Here is a 26,764-nt window from a genome sequence, read left to right as displayed (position 1 = left end):
TATTTGACAATTATAGTTACTGAAAGATTAACACTTTTCGAAGTTTTTACTTTTGCAGCCGTCCAAGTCAAAATATTTCACACATGTAATAATTATCACTATAATTAAAACACGAGAACGCAATGAAGCATAGTTTTAATTGTCGGTTAATTAATGTCAATAACTTTACATCTGAAAAAATATTCCGACGTTTAACGCCGTAGCCGTCATTATCCCGTTAATATCGCCGTTGACCTCTTCTTAGTTTGAAACTAACCCACATTTTAAATTACTCTTTAATAACTTTTAGGACACTTGTCCATTATTTAAATCCAATAAAGGTAAAATAGATTCAATATTAAACAAAAACGTAAAGACATTCGAGTTGAAAAATGAGAGCGATTTAATACAAAGTTTTACAAAATAATGAACCACGTACATTTCACTTCACGTCCACATGGACAGAGTGCATTCTACCCGAACCCAAAAAGAATACCAGAAACTCAATATTATAATACACATATTGAGTAAAAAATAAATTTGAAGTAGAAAAATAATTGAGAATGAGATGCTCTATCGCTCGCGGTCACGGTCCTGGAACGATAGCCGAAAAACCCATTTGGTGAATGCCTTCCTCCTCGAACCGCTCCTGGTCTGATTCTGCGAAAAACCGGCCCGGGCGGTTTCCACAAACGCCTTCATGCGCTGGACCGCCCGGTTCAGCGTGTCTTCAGACATGTTTGCGAAGCAGACCCGGAACCAGCCCGGTTCGTCGCAGTGGCATGATGAACCGGGCGAGATGTTTAGCCCGACTTCGTAGACGATTTTTTTCCAGAGATCGATCTCTGCTTCGAAGGTGTTGGCGGTGAGTAAGTGGCGCATGTCGACCCAGCAGAAGAGGCCGGCGTTGCTCTTGAGGCAGGAGATCCCGATGGCCTTGAGGCCCCGGACCAGCATCGCGTGCCGGTTCTTGAGGCGCTTTTGATTGTCGACGACGTAGTTCGGGGCGAACTTGTCGTCGGAGAGCATGGCGGAGAGGAGGTATTGAGTTTGGGAGGAGACGAGGCCGAAGCTGGACATTTTTGTGGCGGCGGCGACGACCATTTCGTCGTTGGAGTATATCGCCCCGACCCGGAAACCGGGTAGGCCTAAGTCCTTGGACAAGCTGTAGACAATGTGGACCCGGTCCCATACGTCGGTGTTGATGTAGTTCCGGTTTATTAGAACCTCCATGATGCTGACGAAGCTGGGGGAGTCGAAAACGGTGCCGGAGTAGATCTCGTCGGAGATGAGGTGGATGCCCTTTTGGTCGATGAAATCGACCAAAAGGTCTAACTCGGTTCGGGTCAGGGTTATGCCGAGCGGGTTGGACGGGTTGGTGACGAGCACGCCTTTCACTTTGAGGTTCCGTTTCTGGGCGGTTTGGTAGGCCTCCTCGAGGGCTGGCCCGGTTATTCTGAACCCGTTGGAGCTAGTGCAGTGGATGGGGACGATCTCGACCCCGGTCCGCCACTTGAGGTCCCGGTCGAACCCGGGGTAGTAAGGGGTCGGGAGAAGGACCGCCTCCCCCGGGTTGGCCAGGCAAAAAATGAGAGTCTCATTGGCTGAGGTGGCGCCCGCGGTCAGCACTAGCTTGTTCGGGTTGAACTTCACCTTGTTGCCCCGGATCTCCGACATGAATTTCACCATTGCCTGCATATTTACACAACACGTTAGATTGAACGTAAGAAAAAAGAGTATATAAATTTATTTTTATTGAAAATAATTAAAATGCTCAGAGCCAACACAGAGTGGTGATGCATGCTTACATTTTTGAAAGCGGGGAGGCCGTGGTAGTCTTGGAAGAGGGCGAGTTCGCGGAAGATGGACTGGCCGTCTCGTTTGAAGCTGGCGGCGTCGGGATTCGCGGCCAGCCAAGATTCGAGGAGGTCGAAGGAGAGCTGATTCTCGGCGAGGCCCATCTGAATGATGCCGTTGGGGTTGTGGAGTTGGTCGTAGGGATTCTTCTCATACTCCTCCCATCCTAGGAAGTAGGACGAATCTTGGCCGTGAGAGTTGCAAGTAGCCTTCTTCGACAGCGTCATTTTTTTTCTGTTTATGTGTTTCAATCACCAATGATCGAGTGTTTGAAGGTGCTTTGAGAGGAATGAGGTATGCTTGAGAGAGAGAGAAAAGAGGGAGAGTTGTTAGTATGGAGAGTTGAGAGAAGGTTTGTCGATGGAGAGTTGGTGTATTGCATATCTATATATATAGGAGCTTCGGCACATCAGGTGGCCCAGTATGTTTTGACTCGATTATTATATTATGAATCAGATCAATTATTTCTATTATTATTATTATTATTCTACAATTTTATATTCATATACTATTATATTATATGACTTCAATTTACAGTATCCTTAACTGATCGGTAATAGTATATTTTAAAGAACAATTATTTAATTTAAATATGTACTGTATATAATATTCTAAAATTTATGATTGTGATTTTTTTTGTTGTGATACGACTACTGTACAAAATTACGCATTTGGGCTAATGTATTATCTAACATGCGTTATTTTAAAAAAATTTGTGGGAAAGTGAAAAGGGTGATTTAAAATAAGACAAAAAGGGTATTGAAAACGAAACATTTGAAAGAGAAGTAGAAAAAAGGAAATATAATTAAAAAAAAATGTTGTCGACAGGGAAAATCCTAGAAGTGAAGACATAATAGCAAAAGAGAAGAAAGGCCATGTAAAAACTAGACCCGCAACCGTGGCTTGGTCCGTATCTCACCCGGCTAATTGGGCCCATCTCTTACTTTCATGTTTCCCACTCCCTCTCTCTCTCTAAAAACAGTGGATGCAATTAATTTTGTTTCATCACCCTACTTGCTCTAAATATTTATTTGCCTCTTTCCCTACCATTGGAAACGTTTAAATTATATGGATTTTTACCTACATTTGGAATGAAATCTATTGACAATGAGATACTAACATTTTACAACTAATATGGGATGTAAATATAGGAGAGAATGGAAAGCACCTATTTAGAAGTGTCAAAATAGGGAAATATGATAATTGCATAAAATTAACAACAAAACAATGAGTTCCGCCCTTAGTATAGAGCCACTCGATTTCATTTGAACTGTCGCAATCAAATATGCTATAGAGGTGAATTAAAGCATTTAAAGCCCATTTTGGGTTAAAAGAAAAGTTACCAAAAACATGAATGAATTAGTAAATGTCTTTTTATAAGAATAAAAAAATAAAAGGTTAGTAATGCTAAGTCACCTGATGGCCGCTGATTTGGAGGCCCATTGCCTAATTGTTGGTGATCCCAAATGTGAATCCATAAAATATTCAATAAAGTTAGAGACAGATCAACATGCCCACAAAAGCAATGTTTTACTTTTATTTCCCCTTTCTGGTTAGGTAATACTTCCATCTTATTTATCAAATATTAAAATGCACATAACATCTTTTTCAACAGAGGATACCAAATATATTCTTATAGTTAGAATAAACACCTATATTAACATTGTCTTAAGCAATTTCACCTACTAGAGTACTACTAGATGGAAAAAAATGTGAGCACCATTGAAGGAAAAAAAGATAAGTATGCAAGAAAGCAAATATGGAACATGGGTTTTGCTTAATTTGAGGGGAACCATAATCTTTGATAGATGATCCGGGAACCTCTTTTATGCTATATTTGAGTTTATTTGTTTGACTATAAATTGAGTTACTGATTCACTGATAGAGGAATATGGAGTATTGTGTTTTTCTTTTTAAGAACAATAAAAACTAACGGGACATTTATTATAACCATAGTTCTCTTAAATTTGCGTCGCAGAAATACTGGTTGTATTTACGTAGGAGAACACAGATATTGTATGAAACCACCAAAATTATAATTTAAAATAATAAAATTTAAAACTTGACATTTATATCACTGTCGAATATAGAAAATTAACGGTATATATTGCGTCTATATAAATGTCTTGAGAATCTCCACCTACCTGTGATTTTCATAGTTACTCTAAGTGGTGATGTTTAAATCCGCCGTTGTTTTTTTGTCAGTATGTATGGGAATTTGATACTGAACTCAACTTCTCTTATACATGATTTAAATCATTATATATGTCTATTAGTTTTAGTTACGCTGTAAGCATGCAAGCTAGGTGATAACTTTTTTAGGGTGGATTAAATTTGAATCATAGATCTTAATTCTTTAAATTTTGAAGCATTATTTCAAATTAAATTTAATTAATTTTGTTTAATTGAAAACGTTTGTGCATGTCTGTCCCTGCGACGAATGATTCGGATTTTACATACTGTAATATTCGATTTTGAATAATGTATGTGTAGGATTCATATTAATTATAGATGTACCTTTTCGAAAGGTACTAGCAATCATGTAATTTTCTTTATATATAAATGAAATCTGTATTTTGATTAAGTACTAGCAATTTATATGAAATAAGGATGAATTGTAAAAAATAAAAGATGAAAAAAAATAGAGGGTTGGCGTGGATAATAACTTCTAAACCACATGCATAGACCAATTTATATACTCCTACTTAGTGTTAATTTAATTTTCAATCGTCTCGAATTTTTTTATAACTGTGTTATACATTTATAATGCATTTTTCTGCATTGTATTACGAATTTATTTCATTTGTGCCTTTTTTTAACTGGGGTGGGCATGTCCTTGACTCCTTAAAATTAATTTTCTATGCTATGTGTGAGCGATTTAGCAATTTTGAACATTACTATAGCGGTTAACAATATTTATGATACACTTAAAATTTAGGTGCAACCTTACACTATCATCACACTACACTTAATTCGCAAAATCTCGGTAAAGGATCTTTACAGTATGTAAAATGTAATCTCTAATATAGCTTAAATTGCCAAAATACATTAATATTGATCAAATTTTGGTGGCAATTTTAAAATCAACTACAAAAGTCAAGAGTTTCAACAATGATCTTAATTTTTCTACGTGTATATAAGGCGACATTGAAAAAATCAAAGGAAACGAGATTGCTCATGAATTTTATCATTTTTCTCAACACGCAAATCATCAATTCAAAAGAGTTCTTTGCCAAATCAATAATATTACTACGTATTACAGAATGAAACTGCAACATTTTGTTGTGGAAAATTGAGACAAAAGTTAAAAATCATACTCCCTCCGTCCCCGAATAAGAGTCGCTAATTTCCATTTTGGGCCGTCCCCCATTAAGAGCCACTCTTCATTTTTACCATAAATGATAGTAGGCCCCACATTCCACTAACTCACTTCACTCACATTTTATTATAAAACTCATATAAAAATATGAGTCCCACATTCCACTAACTTTTTCAATCAACTTTTCTCTACATTTCTTAAAACTCGTTCCCGGTCAAAGAGCGACTCCTATTAGGGGACGGAGGGAGTATTTTTTTATTGCTGATTTTTAATATTGCGGGATAATTTGATCACAGCTCATTATTTTAATTATTATACCAATATTTCGTTTCATATACATGCTAGAGAAATGGGTAAGTAGATGCTTACGTAAAAATTATGAATTTATATGACATTAATATAAAATATAATTATTTTTTAAATTCAATGGTCTAATTCAAGCTGTGAAAGTTTTCTTTGTAAATTAATATAGAGACCAGGAGATCAAATATAGGGACGAAATCTAGGGACTTCTATCTTTTGTCTAAGAAAAAAGCAGATACAAAAAGATTAATCAATTTTTATAGTTATGAGCTACGTGCATGAAGTTTGGTAATGACTTGGATTAGTTCTTAATTATCTCTTGATCATTATGTTTAATCCTACCCAACCAATGAGCAGAGTCGGCCTCCCAAATGGTAAACACTTGATTCATCCCTTCAAATCCTTGTTAACTAATTGAAGTTAATCCACAGACAAGATATGACATCTCAGTCATACTAATGTAGTGAGATTTCGGAAAATCATATTTTATAAAAATTTAATTTTTCATATCTAATAAATTCATGTTTCTATATATCAATTATGTCAAAATCAATCATTTTGATATTTCTACTTATTCATTGGGTTATCTCGTTTTACACTGCCTGGCAATTATTTTTTTGGGTTCAATTTAATCCTCATGTATTATTGTTGTTTAATTAAATCAAGGGAGTACTAATATTTTATGTTTCAAATGTTATCCCTCGAATACATGTTTTATCACCAATTTGTGCAATCGCATGATTTAGAAAATTGTCACTTCTTTGAGTTATACTTGGTTGAAAGAAATAAGAACCCTAGATTTCATAAAACTTATGAAAACTAAATAGACCACACACATACACATCTCAGTTTAAGGTTCCATAATATTGAAACGTTATAAAACATATGGAAAAAAATCTGAAATATCTAGAAAATAGTATTCACTCAATAAAAGACCATGATTGATGAGTTTTTAATACGAAAACCAATTGACTTTGTTGGTGTGGCCCAATCAGGATTTCCACTATACATTTAAATTTAATTAGGCATATGGGACTTCAATTCCTTTCACATGTATAGGGAAAACAAGAGCACATGCAAGTTCATAAGTCAAGCAACCAATATCTTTTCAAATTTGAAGCTAGTCAATCATACTTCATAATTCATATTCATCCCAACACAATTCCTAATTCATAGCCTGCCAAAATCTCATACCAATATTATCAAACATAGTATTATATATGTTCAATATTAATTATTGCCCCATATATATATATATATATATATATATATAATCTGAAGTACAATATTGCGACGGCGAATACAAAATTAGGCATAGTTTAGGTTTGGTTATTAGTTGTTGCAACATAGCTAGGTAGGAGAGTATCATAGTTTAACCTGAGAAGGGAGCCACGTGGCATGTAGTGAGAAGAGGGTGAATAGGACATGTGAAAGCCCCCACCACAGACGATTACTACCCCCCTCTTACAGTGGATGAATGGACCATTAAACTTAGAGAAGGATTTGCTTATGCTGACATCTAACATGACTCCCACATTCACTCCATTCCTCAACCTCACTTCTACCCCCACACCATATGTCCCATTTGCACCCTCATTTCCAACTAAAGGGGGCCCATTTTCAAATCCCATTTATCTATTAATATAAATATTCATTTTATACTCCCTTCGTCCCGTGTTACTTGCACTTATTTCCTTTCTGGGCGTCCCAAGTTATTTGCACTCTTTCCATTTTTAGTAAAAATTATCACCTACAGCCGTAATATTTGACTTTGCTATACACTTATTCCTTAATCTCCGTGCCAAAAAGAAAACGTGCGAGTAGTGCGGGACGGAGGGAGTATTACATTACATTTTTTTATATATTTAACTTTTTTTTGTTGTGGTGAAATTTCTATTGGCGGATTCTCCTTGCTAACTTTATATTTGCTAACTTTATACAAGTATGATCAGTAGGAAAACAAATCCAAGAATTTAAAGTTACTTTTAACTTAAAGCTAATAATCGATCAGATGTCTAGTTGTTGATGAATGTGTCCATTCCACTGAATCACATCGCTTGAGTTTAGTTGCATGTAACTTTTGTATATGCATCTCATACAATATGAGTAGAAAGAAATATGGAAGCCAGAAAATGTTATACTTATTGAAAGCTTGAGCTTCATATGCTTTCCATTTCTCACTAAGGTAAAACTGACACCCACATTCTCTAGGTACATTATCCTCATTTACTCTTCTAGAAAGAAAGAGTATTAAATATAAAAAAAGAAAGATGTGTATAACTATTAATTTGTATTGTAAGACGGAAGAAGTAAATATATAGTATTGAGTTTTTAACGATAATGGTTTTGATATAATATTACAAATTAAAAATGAAGTTGCTTTATGGTCTGCGCAAAAAGCCAAGTTGAAAAGTCAATGAAAGCAACGGTCACCAACTTGATCATTACATAAGACATAAGTAACGTAAATATGCATGTAAACTTGAATCAGCATTTCTCATGCTCAATTTGCGAGTGAGAGTTATGATAAATTAATTAACTAGCTATTGACTTTACTACAAAGTCGTGTGAAAAATCGACTCCTTAATCAACTCTGTATGTGTGGTCTATTTAATTCTTGTCTTACTCAACAAACCTGAGCATTAATTGATGCTATTAAGTCAAACCTAAGGATTAGTAGGCAAGAATTATAGTATATGTGAAAATTGTTAGTTCCCTCCGGTGCTAAATAAAGAAAAAAAATTGGAGTTTATTGATGGATTTTTAATAATGTATAATTCAAATTGTTCGTCTTCAGTCAACAACAGAATACCAATGGTTAGTACCAGATGGCGTTGAAACATCAGTATTATTATTTAATGTTAAAACATGAATATTATTGCTGAATAATTTTCATGTGTACATTTACTTACAAAGAAGTCTAAGCAATTCATAATTACGTAATCCCTCCGTTTCATAATAGATTTTATACTTGTGTGAAGAAATAGAATTTTAAAAAATGTCGTTTTGTATATTAAGTGGTAAGATAAAATATATTTTTATATTGATATGAAAGAGAACTTTTTCCGAAAAGTAAATGTGACATCTTACAAAAACTAAAATAAAAGTGCGACAGTCAAATAATTATCAGAGTGAATATACAAAAAGATATTCAATTTCCTTTATAATGCTCTAATAGTAAATCTATCGCTATCAATGTAATTCTATTGGCAATTAACCAAGTCTTTTGTTATTCAATTTTACACATCAATTTTACATACGTATATTCCAATATTCTTCATACGAAATACATTCATCCACACAGATTCTCACATATATTATTATAACCTGACATAATTATGCTAATATCGGACACTTCGTTTTATTCAAAATTTGAGGTCCCCATTTAAGAAAGTTCTAGGCCTGCATGTTTCTTCAAAATACCAAATTCTTAGTCGATACACGTATTATTTAGTTGTCAGATGTAGCAATCGCTCTTGTATATATATGTATGTCAATTCGGTCTGAAACTAGTTAATTGACCTGAATAGCCTGACAAAATTTAAAAATTGATAACCTCGACAAATCATAGTACTCCCTAAATCTGAATTGTTCGATAATCTGAGTGGATTGGCCCGATTGACATGTCCACTTGTATACTCGCAATGTCCTAAAAAAATAGACAAGTTTTACTATTTTGAACCGTCGTCTAAAATTAGACCATGTCTAAATATAGAAAGTTTTGAACAAATAATAATCATACGCATAGTTTATAATGTGGAATATGTAGATAAAACCAATTGTATATAAAATCCGTTTCATTTACCGCCCTCTCTCCCCTTTTCATCCCTCTCTTACTTTACCAATTGTATATAAAATCCGTTTCATTTACAAGTTTGTCTGTTACTCAAAAACGGATGGAATATGTAGATAAAACCAACGTCAAATGATGCAAGATAGAATTTGTAAAAGAAATTATTTAATTTTGGATATTTGGTGCATCCCATACAGTGTTAAGCTTGTGGGCATATTGGATGGGACTATTCCAGCTTTGCTTGATAGTGAGAGTTTTCAATGAAATTTTGTACGAGACGCGTTAATTATGTGTTGAAATTTTGTACGAATTAATGCATTCAAAATTAACATAGACCACAAACCCAATATAGGTGAGGTAATTGGGGTCATGTTGTCTTAAGAAATAGCACGATTTAGTGTCTGAATGGGAACACTTTTGTATAGAAGAAATGGGACATTAGAGTTTGATAAATGATTAAGAGTGTATAGATATATCCAAACTAGTAGTTCTGATCATATGCCATTATATCCAGACACACAGATAGATGTTTTACACTAACGGATTCAAGAACACATCTCACAACTTCCTTAACAAAATTTCATGAAATCAAAATAACGACTCAACCGCAGAAAAATTAATTATACATCTTGTTATTAATCTTAAATCAAATACAAATAACAAAGAAAGAGAAATGAATTAGTAAAGGGAATAAAGTTTCCGCATAAGTTAGATTCCAAATTCTCAAATTTAACTAATTAATTAAATAATCATCATAAATATGTATAACATAAACTTATTGAAGTATTTTTAGAAAAATTTAGAATTGTTGGAGATCCATAGGCCCCAAACACCTTCATGTATGATGTAGTTATATCCAACATTTAAAATAAAGAATGTGACAAGATTTTTAGAGAAATCGTACATTTTTGTTCCCACACAATGCAACACAACATGATGCCACTCGATATTAGGTCCAAATTACACGAGATTTTTCGCCTTCTTTCTTTCTTGTTCTGTCTTCTTCGGATATATGTACATTTATATAATTGGAAAATGAAGAAATAAGTTTGGTAAATGATCTCATTCTTAACATCCCAAATGGAGCAGGTAATACTAACATAGAATGCAAACAACTACATTTTTGTCTAACTTATGGAATGGGGCTCCCTCCTACACAAGGAAGCACATCATAAATTCTTTAGAGATACACATGGATATGTTCCAACGATTGCAGGAGTGAAACAAAAAAATGTTCGAAAATCTTGCAGTTAAATGATGTGTTAAACTCCTCCTTAGATAGAGCAAACTAATTGTCTTCAACTCGAGAAAATATTCAGTGGTTAAGACACACCACGTGGCGTGATGACGTGGTGTGTCCCACTAATTAGAAATTGATAAATATAAGTAGTAGAAATATAGGAATTAAGCTATATAAGGTATCTAGTTCTTATAAATAGAATACAATTTTGAAATTTAAAAACTTTTCAAATTATAATATAAACTATTAATAACACGCATATATATAATAATATAATATATTTATTTTTATTATCTATTCACATCATTCTAGGTGATTTATTTAAATTTGCTGAGACTATTCTCTCTTCTTTTATTTATTTTATAGAGAAATATATGGAACGTATATATGTATCTCAAAAATCACAATACTTCAACTTAAATTTACTATTTTTTTCATTTTGTATCTATACATGAAAACAAATCAAAAATAAAAACACAATAATAAACTAAAGCACAATTAATCATGTTAGTACTATAGACACGGAATTAAAAAAAATTATATATAATTTTATTTTATTAATACACAAAATAAATAAAATTACTTAGTATTGTATGTATCTCAAATAATCACAATACATTAACTTAAGTTTACTATTTTTTTATTTTGTATTTATATATGAAAAGAAATATGAATAAAAATATAGTACTATAAACTAAATCATAATTAATTATATTAGTACTATAGGCATGAAATGAAAAATATTTATATAATTTTATTTTACCATTACACAAAATAAAAAAATACTTATATAAATTAGTCTTACAATGATGTAAATAGATAATAAAAAAGATGGAATACATTATTATATATGCGTGTTATTAATAGTTTATATTATAATTTGAAAAGTTTTTAAATTCAAAATTGTATTCTATATATAAGAACTAGATACCGTATATAGCTTAATTCATATATTTCTATTACTCATATTTGTGAACTTCTAATTAGTGGGACACACCACGTCATCAATCCACGTGGTCTGGACACCGCGGAATATTTTCTTCAACTCCTGAAACATCAAGACAAATTTTTCCGAAGTTAAACTTCCACTTTTATCATGAGGATTCTCCTTATGTAGCAGTTGATTAAGTTGCAAAACAAAGTTAAAAATAGAGAAAGTATGAGATTTGTCAAAATACCTCGTATTTGCACTATAGACTACATGATAAATGGGTAGAGACAAATCTCCAACTAAGTTCTCTTCTCAAGCAAAGAGATTCATTCTCCATAAAAATATCCACCCGCAGTCACCATTAGTCCATTTCATGTCTTGTACTATGATATTCCTTTTCTAGGTAGGAGGAGGCATGGTGAAGAGTCTAAGAAATAGTGTTTTGAGACGCTCCTCATCCGTCCTATGATCTAACGAATACCTCGTTTGAGCATCCACAATAGGAATAGCCCGGCAATAGCCCAGTCATAGTCTAGCCACAAACTCCTCATGCCACATCATTAGCTCTAAAAATCCTCCTGCCACAATAGGCGGTGCGCTAGGCACCATTGTGGATGCTCTTACATTTGAATCTCTTGTGGATGCTCTTACATTTGAATCTCTTGTCTTGCCACGCCCACGGCATGAGTTTTCTTCTTGAATACTAGGAAGTTAATTTTTTATCCACACAATATTTGTTTGGTTCTAAATCTTTCATTTTTTTTGGAAATTGGAAAAATGTTTGAAATGGTGGTTTGATTTAATGATGTCCTTTTACCGACCATCTACGAATCTCTATCGTTTGTTCAATAAGAGTTCTAACATTTATTTTGATTCTAATGCCTCAAAAAAAAAATTGACTAATTTTAATTCTATAAATAACCTAAATATCAATACTTGATTTCTTATACGCCCAAAGATTGATTAACATAATTAAGTACGTGATTTTGTTTTGAGAGAATGAAAAATCCGGTGCTTGGTGGCTAAGATTACTTGTAAAGCTATACAAAGACAAGTGCACATCTAATTTGTTCATAATATAATTCTTTTATTGGTCAAAAAAAGGTGTGGATGCTATCTTTTGGCATTAAAGTGTGATCAGTATCAAGATCCTTGAACAAAACACAACAACTTTACATTAATGTAATTCAATTTGGGCAAAATTAGTGATGCTGCTGGGAATTTAGAAACTTAACGAAGCTTCTGCCAAAATGTGGAATTTAAAAGTGGGGATTAAAAGTTGCGAATAGGAAAAGGAAAGGTTAATTAGCAGCCGGCAAAATCTCATTGCTTTCGCTACTATGTTCACGTGCCTCCTAAACAGGATTTCTTAACCAAACATCATGTCCAATTTCCTCATTTTCACCCTAACATTTTTTTTACAACTTTTACTAATTTCTTCCTAAATCCAAAAGTCAATTTTCAATATTATATCTCTTTACCCTTACTTCGATCTAGCCACGTATTTAATGACCGGAATTTGAATTATTGGATGATTGTGTTAATTTTGTGATGATTGGGGTCTTTAATCGTAATTATATATAGTTGGGAACATTTTTAGTTCAATTGTCCAGATATTAAAACGTAACTTATGAATTCTTTATTATTTGGGCATTTGTCATGGGCTCATTTTCCATGGAACAGTCTAGTTCCGCCAACTGAAATTGGGCTAGCTTATCCACAACTCACCCTTATTTTGTCATCTAAATCATATACTCCATGTTAGCATTTTAATCAAAGCCTAAATCATGTCTTAACACCTCCAAATCAAATCACAACAAACTTCTTTTATTTCATCTATTTTAATTATTATCAAATTCATCCATTCCTAGTGCATGCAATATAAGATGTCGACTATACCAGGGAAGTGATGTACCTTTTCCTGCATATTCATCAATAATTGAGTCATTCTCGGGGGGCACGTACATCCTAGGTCGTTGAGGCCTTGGAGTAGCAACCCTCTATTGTATCTCCATTTTCACCACACGGTCGACTGTCAATATCAATTGCATCATATTAGCATCCTCGCCATCTGTGCGAACTGTCATTTTCTTTGTGGAGATCTATCGAAATTTAAAGAGAATTTTGAAAATGAAGATGAATTGTGATTGTTTGGTGTTGTTTGATATTGCATTTATAAAAGGAAAAATTGAATAAATAAATATAAAGAATTTTAGCATCCTCGGCCTCGGTCTCGGACCGCACCTCGCCTCCCTCGCCCCTCTGGCGCCAATGTGTTGGGACTGCACAACACCGCACCACCAATTCTCACAGTTTGGTTCCATCTATTTAATGTGGATGCTCTTAGATCATATGTTTGGAGCGAACAAAGACTGTAAGTAATTTTGGGACCTAATGTCAAAGAGGAGTAACAAATAGTATGAATCATATCTTGAGTCACAACAAGTACTCCTAAATAATTGAAAAAAGGAAGAGTGATAAGCCTAATTAAAATGGTGATATTTTGATGAGCAAATAATCATAAGATAACATTCTTATGAGTACACTAAGGTGGCGTTCGGTTGCCATGACTAATATCATGAGACTATCCATCTAGGATTAAGTTGTGAGATTATTTTAGTTAGAGGGGGGATGCTATGACTAATTATCATGAGACTATCCATCTAGGATTAAGTTGAATGATTCAATCTTATGAACCAAACATGATACATATTTAATCATGAGATTTAATCTTGTTAACCGAACACCCCCTAAGGTGATATTCAATTTCCTAGATAAAATAGTAGCAAGATATAATCTAGGATTAAGTATAAGAGGCTATGACTAATTATCTCATGACGACTACCCATCTAGGATTAAGTCATGTGATTCAATCTCATGAACCAAACATAATACAAATTTAATCATGGAATATAATCTTGCAAACCGAACACCCTAAGAGATACATTACAAAATGTTGTACATGTCAAATTGTGCACCAAAACCTAACCAAAATAGGGAATCCTACCGTTCAGACTGCTATATCGCTATCTTCTCGACGCGGTGGTCTCCACTTACTATGGAAGAAGCTATTCCTTTCTACCGCTCGACATGGTTTCAGCTTGCTGTCCATGAGCTCAAGCAGTTGTTGTAAGCCGACCCCGGTTACAGCAGATGTTTTGACAATCTCCGAGGATTCTGATTGAAATTCAGAACCATTACCAGAAGCTATAGCCTTCGTGTCTTCCCCTGAAAAGTGCCTGTTGACAGTATTGGAGCAATCATCGAAGCTAAGCCTGGATTCTTGCTCGTCATCAGAATGATCATGATATATGTCCTCTTCAAGATCACCTGAGTCGTTACAGTTGATAACTTGGTTGTCATCATGTTGATCACAAGTGGCATCAACATCATCTTCTTCTTCTTCATCAAGATCGCACATCTCAGATTTCTCCTCTAGAAGGTCGACCTGGAGGGAAATTCAGACTCCGTGTTAACTCTGGGGAACGTAAGGATATGCAATCAAGAAATGTGAAAGTTGGAAGGTTTTCAAGCTATTTACCTTATTCCAAACTTCAATCATGTTTTGGAGCTTCTCTTCAGGCACATTGATCCTCCTAAGGACTTCCATTACAGACTCTCGGTTTTCTTCAAGATTTGGAGCGCTCGAGTCCAGTACATGCTGCAAACCTTATAAAATTTTAAGACATTCCAAAAGAGCCAATTCGCCTAACAGGAAGGGGAATGATGTTTTTCGATGAAACACATACCACTAGGAGGTCAGCTTCGATAACCTCTTCCAATGTAGCATGAAATGCTTCCACTAACTGCAGAACAAAACATCAGCGACCACAGAGAGTAGGCGTCAATATGGAAAGGTAATCTAGAAGAATTTCGCTACCTGAACAGGCAAATCCGAGATGAACCCGACTGTGTCGCTGAGCAGAACTTTTCTCCTAATATACAAAAAAAATCAATAACTAATGACGGATACTAAGATATAACTGAAACTATCAAAACAGTAATTAGATAACAGTATTACCGTGATGGAAGCTTAACACTTCTTAACTTAGGATCAACTGTTGCAAACAATCTGACAGAGGAAAACTTCGTGTCAGTGGCTAGCGCGATAAGTCCAGATGTTGCATCATATGAATGTTTCTCACATGTATAGCAAACCCAAAAGATAAAATGAAGTTCTGGTAACTAAGAGACTCATAAAGTAGGTTGCTTAAGAAACGGGAGAAAGAACTTCACAAGTATCTTTGCAAATTCCTTTGTCTTACCGATCATTAGAGTAAATATAGGTGTTTGAGAGTCTGCTAACTAATGTAGACTTTCCCTGGAAGAAGTTTGTGGGGACAAATTGGTATCACATTAGTCTAGAACCAAATGCAGATTGTAGAATAAGAAATCGATATGCATCACCTACAGCATTTGTATAGCCAACTACAGCAACAGTAGGGATTTCTTGTCCTGGTAACCTTTCATCCCTTTTCCGTGCAGCACGCTGCATGGCTCGAGTTCTTCTAACATCAGCAATTTCAGCTAACAACTTTTGCTTCCTTTCCAAGATTCTGAAAACAAATAAAAGCAGAAATATAAACAAAACCAGAAGTGAAGTGTTTTTAAAAACATTTGCTGGTCCTATGTTTTGCCAATACATGCTTTCATGCCAAATAAGGAAGTCTCACAGTCACTACGATTCTCTCTTGCACAGTGTTATTTCATAGTAGTATTTTAGATTACATTGATGGAAACATGTTTTAAAGCCATACTATTATTCATCAGAGAGCTTTGGACAACCATATCCATCCAAATAACAAATTTCAGAGAAATAAGACGGCAAATTTGAACTCTAATATACTTACTACAAGAAATCATTCTCCAAGTGCAACGAATACAAAATAGACAACAGAAGCAATAATTGTTGTGATAAATATTAAAGCATACCTTTGCCTTTGAAGCTGAATTTCTGTCTCTCCAGCACCACTGATAAAACCGCGCCCTCCGCTTGCTCTCCTGCAAATTAATAATACACATATGACAACCCTAATACTGGAATCGCTATAAGTAAAGTCAGAAGAGAATTATAGTATGTTTTTGTACACAAATGCAACAGATATTAGTCTCTGTACATGACAGCTCTCCAGGGTGAAGGAGAAGAGAGTTTTGAAAGATAGATAATAAGAAATGCATAACCAGATAAGAAGTTTCCTGATTGCAGAAACACCAAACTTACCCTCTAGCACTAACAACTTCTATTTCTCCATTTCCCCCAGATCCCCCAAATGTATTACGCCCATCGGGCCCACGAACTCGGACAAGCCTGCTTCTTTTACACATCAGAGCTGCTAATTCAGCCTGTACAGTGATAAAATTGCTTTAGCTAAATTTTGAATATAGATTGCAGAGAAAGAATAGGAAGATTGCAAAGAAATTCAAGTTTACCTGCAATTTAGCTTCCTTGGTCTGAGCATGAGCATTAAAAATTTGTATAATGAGGCCAACACGATCTAGAACAGGCTTGCCCCAGGCCCTCTGTAAGAATGTGGAAGTAGGAAAGTAGCATAATGGTGAGAAAAAGACTCTCTGGGAAAATTAATTTGAAATGGAGTTTGCCAATACAAGAAGATAAAAACTTGCCTCCAGATTCCGCTGCTGGATACCCCTAAGAGTAGCATTGACAAAAACAGCATCCACCTCTTCCTATTAGTATGATAGCAACAAACAAAGCAAAATTCATTCATTCTCATTTCATCAGTTCTATTCATAATCTCAGACAAATAAAACAATTACTTCAAAATGAAATGTCCTACCTTGTCTTCCAAATTAGTTATGTGGCACTTAACTGTTTCCACAGTCCCAAGTCCAAAATATGTATCTGCCACATTGCGAAGTTTCGGCTTTAAGTTTCAGTTATTTATATGTCAAAAAACCTCACTGACTTTGAGTTCTATAAGGTGAAAGGAAACCACAGCCCTATACAAGAAGCATTCTTGATTCTTACTAATTGTCCAACTATTGTAACTATCACTTGATTAACCATCTATTCAGACACCAGCTTCCTGTCATTTCCCCAAATTTAACATATCCACATAACTTCATATCAACATAACTCAACATTTAACACAAAAATTTTTGAATTTGTTTGAACAGAAACTCAAGCCATGGCAACAAACATACAACAACACAAATAAAGACACAGTTTTTTTGCAACTATGACAATTCAAAATTGAAAAGCATACCGATACCTGACCAGCAAACAAACTGATAAATAGAGGTGAAGGAAAATAGGGAAAGGGGGAATAACCGGCGCGAGGTGCTTTGGTGGCGGGGTTTTGGACAACGAGATGCGGCGGCATGTCTTTGTCCGGAGACCCCGTGGCACTAAACTCGTCACGCTGTTGCTCGAAAGAATTAGCAAGACTCAGGGCCTCCTCCAGCTTGGCCTTCAAATGGGTTTGAGGGCGGAGCCGTGGCTGCACAACGAAGAGGCGAGGCGGGGCGTCAGGGTCCCTGTAAGTTTCATCTTGGTCTTGATTTGAATTCGAAAAATATCGGGATAAGGGAGGAAATTGAGAAGGGCTTAGGGTGGAAATAGGGGAACGCCGGTGAAGATTGCTTCTCAGCATGTCTTGCTTTCTATGTTTGATCAATCAATTGCCGCAGATTTTCAAGACAGCGGAAAATAGTGTGAACACTGGAAAATGGCTTTTCAGGTTAAATTACAAGACTAAATTTTAACACGTTCTAATTTATTTTTTTCCTAATTTTATTTCATATGGCAACCAATATTCGTTTTCTGATTAAACATATTTATTAAAATTCGATCTTTTATATCTGCGTTTTGTATCAGATTATTGACTTGTAAGAATAACTTGCTCATATGCATCAATAACAAGTCATTAAACATTACTAGTATTTGCTAGTGATAAGATTAAGTTTTAAAAAAGTTTCTTTTGCCCTTGCATATTTGATGGTCTCTCTTCTCTTGTTGTCTGCACTTGAGTAATGAGAGTCAATAAACTAGGTGAAGTATTTTACATTAGAAGTTGTTTGTCTAAGAAGGTTGGAGAAGAGAAATGGCATCTAGATAATTTAGTTTGGTTTTACCATAATAGTGCCCGCGTCCCACAATAAAAATTACTACATTTTGTCATTAGTTCGTCTAAGAATAAGAGTCACATGTCACGTTCCATTAACTCATTCCACTAAATTCTACTAACTTTTCCAATCCACTATTATTTACGTTACTAACTTTTCCAATTCATTATTCTTTACATTTCCTAAAATCTGTGTAGACACCAAATATAACTCTTATTATGGAACAAATGTAGTATACTTGATTTAATTATTTATTTCACTTTAAATATAAAAGATGTGTAAATATTTATTAGATTCACTTAATAAGATAGGATTATGCGGGAATGGTTACTTAAAATAAAATCAATAAAAAAAATTAAATTATCGATATAAAGTAGCATAAAGTTTAATTCAATTTCAATTACCAGATGCAGCATCATTTCTATTAATATAAATCTTAAGTTATATTTTGATCTTAAACCAAAATTACCAGAACCAAGAAAGTCCATTGATCTACTCAATGTCAAAAGGAATGCAACATTTAAAAGTTAAAACCCAATAAAGGGATGATAAAAAAAATCATTAAAGTAATTATTTGCCGACAGACATTACAATTCTTGAATATATAAAGAACTCGCTTGCATATTATTAATATACTACAATCTACCAAAATTTCCACTGCCCTAAAACGATCTCCTCCGACACAACAGATCTGTTAATATATGTACCACACTATTTTCAGAAAAGCTCATACAAAGGATTCTTGTTATTGTTTATATTAAGGCAATGCGGATAGAGATGGGAGTGTCCCTAACCAAGACTTTCAAAGCTGATGTATATGGAGATTCGTACCTCAATATAATTCGATAATGTTTTCTGGTGTTAGTGTCACTCATCCTGGTTTTTACCTTTCCTCTTCATTCCACCTTTACGGCCCCGCTTTGGTGCCTGAAACAAAAGACTTTGTTTACATTGCAATGACATGGATGCTTCACAAGCTTTGGGCCAGTGTTCTTTTACCAGGCAACTAGCAAAGAAGAGAATAAAGCGGACGACAGTCACACGAGCGCTCGAAAGTATTTTACCTCAGCAGAGAATGTTTTCAAGGGATCTCTGCTTTTTTTGAATTTTCCTTTGAAACCTCTGCGATTAGTAGAACCAGTATTTCCCATGGCAGCTCTAGCAAGCTTTACAATCTTGCTAGCTTCTTTTGTTGTTGCGTCCAGTAAGTACTCTGGCACATCACGAAGGTGCGCAGCAGGTTCCTTTTTGCTCAGAACTTTGTCATGTTTCAACAGATCTGCACAAAGAACACCAACATTTATAACAGGTTTAAACTAAAAAGAGTTGATCACATTTTTAACCAAGTAAGATTGAATTTACCCAAGTCCTTTGGGTTATCTTGAAAATGAGCCTTCAACCTACACATTTTCAGAAATAAGACAAGAAGCATTCTATGAGAAAACTAGATAATATCAATATTGACATGTAATTGCAGTTAAAGGGTGTGGGTTCGTAACCGAAGTGGTAATGTAACTCTAAGGCCAAAGAACCAAAAAAAGGTGTGACAAGGAAGAAAGTATTTTCTTTTCCCAAAAGAGTTCTTGTCAGAAGACAACTAACTCACTTCTCAGAATTCAGAATTTCATTTCTTAGATCCTGTGCCCGTGATTCTCTCACTGCATGTTTTGTTATGCTCCTCGAAACATCCTGAAATAACAAAGTTAAGGTTATGCATTAAGCATTAAGCATTAAGCATCAATCATCAGTCATTATAAATAAAATCAAACATCATGCATGTTTAATGCAGGGATGATATTTAAACCATGCCTTATCCTCCGCCGGGGGGATTGGAAGCTAGAGAAGGGCAAGAGTTCAGGATTGTTGAAAAAAATTTTACCAAGTGAATTAATGACTTTTAATAGAAAATTTTAGAATGTACAGAAGTTAACATATAACTGTTGCATTATATAGATTTTCCAAGCTTCAGAAATAATTTTTTCCACCAATCGCCCTACCTTGGAAACTAAGATGATCATAGACGAATATCTATTTAGGTGTTCCCAAAGTAGTATTTAGATTGCAAATAAATAAATCACTTCTTCCAAAGAATGTGACTCGAACTTTTGAGCATTTAAAAGAAAATTGTTCAGATAGATTGTGGATGTGGAGAGGCTACATTCTATATAACGGCCTAATATACACCACAAAGCTTTATGGAGAAAAAGAAGAGAGAATCAAGAAAAGAGAAGAATCACAATGTGAACTACGTGAGTATTATTTAAGGAATTGTTCCACTTGTAAAATTAGATTTTACTGAAAGGAATAATGAATTCAATCTACCTCGGTTCTGTAGCGCAAGGACTCCACATCATTTTCGAATGGAGCAATATATTTTGACTCCGTGTCATTTTCGCCCAAAATAGATTTGATCTCTTCAAAAATTTCCATCTCCTCAGGAGATACCTATTCAAAGATCGATCAGAATTCAGATTAGTGAATCAGATTCCATAATTTTAAAAAAAAAGGGCATGAGAGAATCCAGCATATTCAATAAATGCTGCTACTGAAAAATACTCCATGTTTAATTAGGTGAAACAAATAGTATGTCCTTCTGAAGGTGCAATGGAGATCTCATGAATAATCTTACTAAAGAAACAGATGCTCCAGTATTACATGCTCTTCCAGTACGTCCAATCCGATGCACATATCCCGGTGCAGTTAGAGGCATGTCATAGTTCACCACCTATAAAAAAGTAAGATAGCACAAGTATGCGGCATCAATTTGTCTGAAATAATCATCGAATAAACAAACAAAGTAGTGCACAAATATTGTTGATGAAACAATTCGAAAACACAAATTTTCCAAATGATCAGGGTTGCAGGAACTCACAATTAAGTCAGACTGGGCAGCATGCAAGTTTCAAACAGATAAGGCGACAAAATGTCAATGTAAAAAACTAGGCATACAATAATCTTCTGTTCATTTCACACATAAAAGGAGTGTAGTATAGATTAGAAGGAGGCCATCTCCATAAGCAAACCCAGAACGGCATACATAAACAACCAGAGAATACTAAGCTAAGTACAAGTTGACCAGTCATCAGCTCACCGTGTACACATTTTTAAAGTCTATTCCTCTTACTACACCAAATTCTGCATCCAACTTCTTGGAGTGCTTTATAGATTTTTTTTTCAAAGCACGAGTTTCCTTATCATTCTGCCCTTCTGCTGATTGACTTTCGTCAGTTGCAATAAGGTAATCAAACAGACCAGCATTGAACTCCTGAGATTAAAAAAAATAAAAGGTTTAGAATTAGTGTCAATACATAAGTTCTCTCAGTTTGACTAATGATTGTACAAGACAATGTTCTACGAAAAAAAACCTAACATTCAATCGGAACTAGCAAAGAGAATATTGCAACTAGTACCTCAAGAATATGTAGACGAGAATTCTGTGGCAGCTCAGCATTTAAAACTGCAGATTTTATTCCAAACTGCAAGGTTAAAACTGTAGTCAGTCTTTTGATCCGCAATAACATAATATTATGAAGAATTAAGCTTCAAGTTAAACTATGATACTACGATATTGGAACATAGCATTGGGCAAACAACACAAGGAGTTATACAACAGAAAGTCACATTTACTTGGCAATGATGTTTATTTCCAGCAATTAATTCTAAAGATAACAGGTCTAAACACAATAGTTATTCTTTATTTATAGTGTACATCCATGTTTATGTAGGAGACTTCCAAATTACTTACAAGAGTAGGCAATTATTAACATGTTTATCTGCAAGTATTTCTATATTCATTATTCAATAATCTCTCAATGAGTTGCTTCCCCGTAACTTTTAAGTGATAGAAATGTTTCTCTTCATTTATTCTGAATGTGAATTGCAAGATTCACAACAGGCAGAAAATATTAAACTACTTCAACAGAATGCACTTTTCGTAACGCTAATGGTTTAAGGATATACTTTTAGATACATTTTGACCCTTTCTCAATGTTTTGCCAATAAGTGGCTGTAAAGGTGGTAAATTGGTAGTATGATTTTATGGTCAGTCTACTTAGAAAAACTTAAAGAGGTTTCTTAATTTCATTCACACTGGGCATCAATATAATATCACTCCATATGGTTGAGTGGTGAACCATTACCTGTTCAAAGAAAAGCTTCAATCTAAAACTTGAATCAATGGAATTGACAAAAATCAGCACTTTCTTTTGAATCCGCTCCAGTTTCAAGAGAGCAAGGATATGGATAAGCTTGTCACGGGCACTACATGAAATCTACACAAGTAATAAGATCAACAACAAAAAAGGTTCATTGTTAGGCAACATATTAAAACAAAAATCCACCAAGACAGGTGGGACTCAAAAGGGTCAGTAGTTTTCAGACATCATAAAAAATGAATAGAACAAATAGTAATTCAGTGCACATAATATACAAAAGTAGCATGCCTAGAATAGAAAGTTTACTTTAACAACCATGTAGAAAAATTTAATGATAACTTACATAAAATTGCTGTACATTTTTGGGGATGATAGCATCCTTTACGTCTCCCACCTCCGGTAGTGTTAGAATGTGTGGATTATGTAGAATAAGCTTCTTCAGCTTTTCAACATGAGCACTGTGTAACATGCAGAATAAAGGAGGCTTTAGAGCTAGCCATGTTCCTCAGTTCACAAAGTGAGAACAGCATCAAAGGAAATATGCATGGATTATAAAGTAGGAGTGATAAAATACATATGAAAGAATGCATTTCATGTGTTGATCAAAGTCATCTGAAAATAAGCAGCATGTATCTCATTAAGTTTATAAAAATATTCTCAGTACCCAGCTCATAACATGTCATAAATTCAAAAAGAAATAGCAGCCGACTCCCACTGGTCAGGAAAACAAGAAATTGTTTTCAGAAAATAGCATGCCAACTTAACGGTTTACAGTTTCCGGTATATACATCAAGTCTAAGCATGCACACAAGTCACACAATATTGTATATGTTCAGGCGTGGAATTTTGTATGTTTGCAGGGATAACAAACACAAGTAGGTCACACTCACAATGACAAATGACACATATAACAGATTCTAGCCACAGTATTCCATGGAGCCAACTAGCTTCAGTTAAATGGTAAGGTACAAACCCAACTATCACCTAATTAGTGCAGCAGTATTATATATGAAATGAACCTTGCTGTAGCAGACATGAGAAGGCACTGGCAGCTCTTTGGAACATAAGCTTTAAGTGCTTTTATATCGTCCTCATATTTATACGACAACAGAAGATCTGCCTGGGAGATAATATTCAGAATAAATCACATAGTACAATCATATCGACATTATGTGAATATGATGAGAATCCATAGAAACTATACACTTATAAATAAAGTTGCTATAGTTCACAAAGACACTATAAATTTAATGATACATAGGTGATCTTGGCTGATAGGTTCATACGTACATGTTTTTACTGTGGCAGGCCACTAGCTATTCTTCTAAAAACACAGTTAAGTGATGACAAATCTGGAATATCAATAACTTATAAAAAGCCAGGGGCTATACAATAACTAAACTGGTATTTCACTGCAAATACTATATCCGATGAAACATATATACTCCCTCTGTCCCACACTACTCGCACTTATTTCCTTTTTGGGCGTCCCAAGTTACTTGCACTCTTTCCATTTTTAGTAAAAATTCACCTACAGCCGTAATTTTTGACTTTCCTATACACTCATTCCTTAATCTCCGTGCCGAAAAGGAAAGGGGCGAGTAGCCCGGGACGGGGGGAGTACTATTTATGCAGATAGTATCTACAGCTGATACAAGATATATATACACATATATATACATGAGTAGACCAGCAGGTCTACAAAACTTTCGGAACGACCTTTTAAGCATTGGTTCTAGTTCAACATAAAAAAATTTGTATACATTTGTGTTCTACTGTCCACACATCAATCAAATTCAACTTAAGTTCAAATTATAAACAGAAGTGAACAGGACAAAAGTGGTCAGCATACCTCATCAAGGACAAGAACTGAAAGTGATTCTTCAAGAGCTTTAGCTTGAAGGCTACCATTTTTCAAGCATGTTAGTACACAAGCAGGAGTTGATACAACAATCTCAGGAAGCCCAACCAAAGACGTTTTCTACGAGAAAAAAGGAATAAAGATGCTTCATTCTTTGCAAATTCACATTAAAATAAGAACTGATCATAACAACTCAAATCCTAAACTGATTATTGTGACAAACTAAATTCACCAACCAATTCAGAAGCCGACATCTCGCTCCTTAGCTGAACAACTTTTAGTTGCACTCTGCATAGCTCAATCAGTGACGTCACTTCCGAATAAACCTTGACAATTCACAAGCAAATCATTAACCACCAAAAATAGGGAAAATCTACATTACTGAAACTAGATTTTAAAAAAATACTTGTTGGCACAACTCTTGAGTTGGAACAAGAATAAACACGGCGGGAGCAAGTTTCCATTTCGACGGCGAAACAGCGAACAGCTTCTGAAGCACCGGGAGCAGATAAGCTAATGTTTTACCGGATCCGGTTTTTGCTCGGGCCACCACATCTTCACCCTTCTGCGTTACAGGAAACATAAACTAAGCTAAAAAAACTAACTAATCGCAAATTTAGATGAATTACGAAGAATACATACGAGGATGAGAGGGATAGCAAAGCGCTGGATTGGAGTGGGCTTCTCTATTGATTTCTTCGATAAGGCGCGAACAAGGCGGGCTTCGAGGCCCAAATCTTCGAAGCTCCGCTCATCGTCATCCTGTTCTTCTTCTACTACTTCGCATGTAACAACCGCTGTATCTTCTTGCTCTATCTTCTCAATTTCCAGTTTATCTTCTGATTTTTCTTGCTCTTTCCTGTCGCTTTGAGGTTGGCGCTTTCTCTTCGCCATTGATGCTAGGAATTCTGGAGTGAAAGGTGTGGGGGAGAAGGTATACGTAAATAAGGATTTATAATTTTCTAGGGCTTTTTCTGTAGGCTTTATCTTTTCTTACTTTATTTAAGGCCCAACAATAATTATTTTGAATATAATAGCCCACAGAACTTATTTTTCAAAGTTTTCCTTTAAAAAATGAGTAAATTGCTTCTAAAATCATGAACTTTTACAATAATTTAGTTTTTCCCGTGAACAATAAAAGTTGCGTCAAAAATCATGAACTTTATTGGGTTGTGCAAATTTCCCAAACGACCCGACCCGATAGTTTTCCGGCATAAACTTATCCTATGTGGCAGTCGGAAGCGTGACTAGGCAGTCGGAACACAAAACGACGTCATTTTGTGTTTGTTGAAAAAAAATTAAAAAAAATTCACCGACTATACCGCTGGTGGTGCGCCGGAGCAGGTGGTGCGTCAAAGCGGCAGCAGGCGGTGGCGCTGGGTAGAAACATCACCTAAAACTCCTCTAGCGCCGCTGGGGAGAACATCATCATCCGAACAGCCACGACTTCACATCCTTTTCTGACTTGGGGATCTTGCCTTTGAATATTTGGATTGAGAGGTAAGGGAGGGGCGGTCGACGGTGGTCTCTAGAGGAGAGGCAGGAGCGGTCGGCAGTGGATGGTGATGATGGGAGCGAAGCCAGCGAGAGGAAGGGACGGAGGGCGACGGAGCGCCGCCGCTCCCACAGCGGCGGCGGCGGCGGCGGCGAGAAGAAGCCGAGAGTGGGAGAGATAGAGGAGGGGGAAAGGAGGGAAAGAAAGAAAAGAACGGGAGGAGCAAGTGGTGCACCGGAGCGGCGGCAGGCGGTGGCACTGGAGGTGGCAGCGGCGGCGCTGGAGTGAGGAAGGAGAAGATCTTCTTCTTTTTCTTTTTTTTTTTTTTAATTAGGGTTAGGGTAAATGAAGTGGAAGAAGAATGAGAATAAACACACTCAACATCCAAATCATCTTCCATGTCAACATAAATGCAAACATCATCACAATGCTTAGCCGGAATACCCGACTCGGAAAATCGGCACACGAGGGTAAAGTTCATGATTTTTTACGCAACTTTTAAAGTTCACGGGAAAAACCAAACTATTGTAAAAGTTCATCATTTTATAAGCAATTTACCCTTAAAAAATCTATAGTGATAAATATTAGTAGTAGGGTTGTGATCAATTGAGATTTTTTAGCCTAATTGAGAATTGAGATGCATTATCAGCCACTCATTTTTATTAAATGAGTAATAAAAATGAGTAGTCCAAAATTTGCCACATGGAAAATATTTTTAGATTAATTAATTATGAAAGGGTAGAATG

General features: G+C 35.3%; 3 protein-coding genes across 5 annotated transcripts; all 3 read right to left on the bottom strand.

The window, feature by feature from the left end:
* Positions 1–519: 519 nt before the first annotated feature.
* LOC121776474 (1-aminocyclopropane-1-carboxylate synthase 3-like) lies at positions 520–2,135 on the bottom strand. The gene is made up of 2 exons (XM_042173648.1): positions 1,788–2,135; positions 520–1,671 (listed from the first exon to the last, which is right to left on the bottom strand). Exons 1-2 carry the CDS (start codon positions 2,061–2,063, stop codon positions 553–555), a joined length of 1,395 nt encoding a protein of 464 aa, XP_042029582.1. The 5' UTR covers positions 2,064–2,135; the 3' UTR covers positions 520–552.
* Positions 2,136–14,311: 12,176 nt separating this feature from the next.
* LOC121777174 (GTP-binding protein At3g49725, chloroplastic-like) lies at positions 14,312–18,740 on the bottom strand. Of its 2 annotated transcripts, XM_042174337.1 has the most exons (13): positions 17,715–18,739; positions 17,221–17,285; positions 17,048–17,110; positions 16,853–16,942; positions 16,644–16,765; positions 16,355–16,423; positions 15,834–15,978; positions 15,688–15,743; positions 15,444–15,494; positions 15,303–15,357; positions 15,172–15,228; positions 14,964–15,083; positions 14,312–14,870 (listed from the first exon to the last, which is right to left on the bottom strand). In XM_042174337.1, the coding sequence occupies exons 1-13, from the start codon at positions 18,034–18,036 to the stop codon at positions 14,433–14,435; spliced, it is 1,653 nt and encodes a 550-aa protein (XP_042030271.1). In that variant the 5' UTR covers positions 18,037–18,739; the 3' UTR covers positions 14,312–14,432. The 2 variants fall into 2 exon arrangements, with proteins under 2 accessions (XP_042030271.1, XP_042030272.1); XM_042174338.1 differs by lacking the exon at positions 15,688–15,743 and having other exon boundaries at positions 15,444–15,480; positions 15,830–15,978; positions 17,715–18,740.
* LOC121777173 (DEAD-box ATP-dependent RNA helicase 16-like) lies at positions 17,747–25,451 on the bottom strand. 2 transcript variants are annotated; one of them, XM_042174336.1, is made up of 16 exons: positions 25,166–25,451; positions 24,930–25,088; positions 24,760–24,849; positions 24,515–24,643; positions 23,682–23,782; positions 23,006–23,120; positions 22,648–22,779; positions 21,919–21,984; positions 21,600–21,773; positions 21,138–21,233; positions 20,831–20,953; positions 20,115–20,197; positions 19,871–19,908; positions 19,573–19,787; positions 19,340–19,435; positions 17,747–17,883 (listed from the first exon to the last, which is right to left on the bottom strand). In XM_042174336.1, the coding sequence occupies exons 1-15, from the start codon at positions 25,415–25,417 to the stop codon at positions 19,376–19,378; spliced, it is 1,833 nt and encodes a 610-aa protein (XP_042030270.1). In that variant the 5' UTR covers positions 25,418–25,451; the 3' UTR covers positions 17,747–17,883; positions 19,340–19,375. The 2 variants fall into 2 exon arrangements, with proteins under 2 accessions (XP_042030270.1, XP_042030269.1); XM_042174335.1 differs by lacking the exon at positions 17,747–17,883 and having other exon boundaries at positions 19,017–19,435.
* Positions 25,452–26,764: the final 1,313 nt, after the last annotated feature.

This window comes from Salvia splendens, chromosome 18, assembly GCF_004379255.2.
Source record: "Salvia splendens isolate huo1 chromosome 18, SspV2, whole genome shotgun sequence".
Lineage (NCBI taxonomy): Eukaryota > Viridiplantae > Streptophyta > Magnoliopsida > Lamiales > Lamiaceae > Salvia > Salvia splendens.
This window is presented reverse-complemented; position numbering and strand designations above follow the sequence as displayed.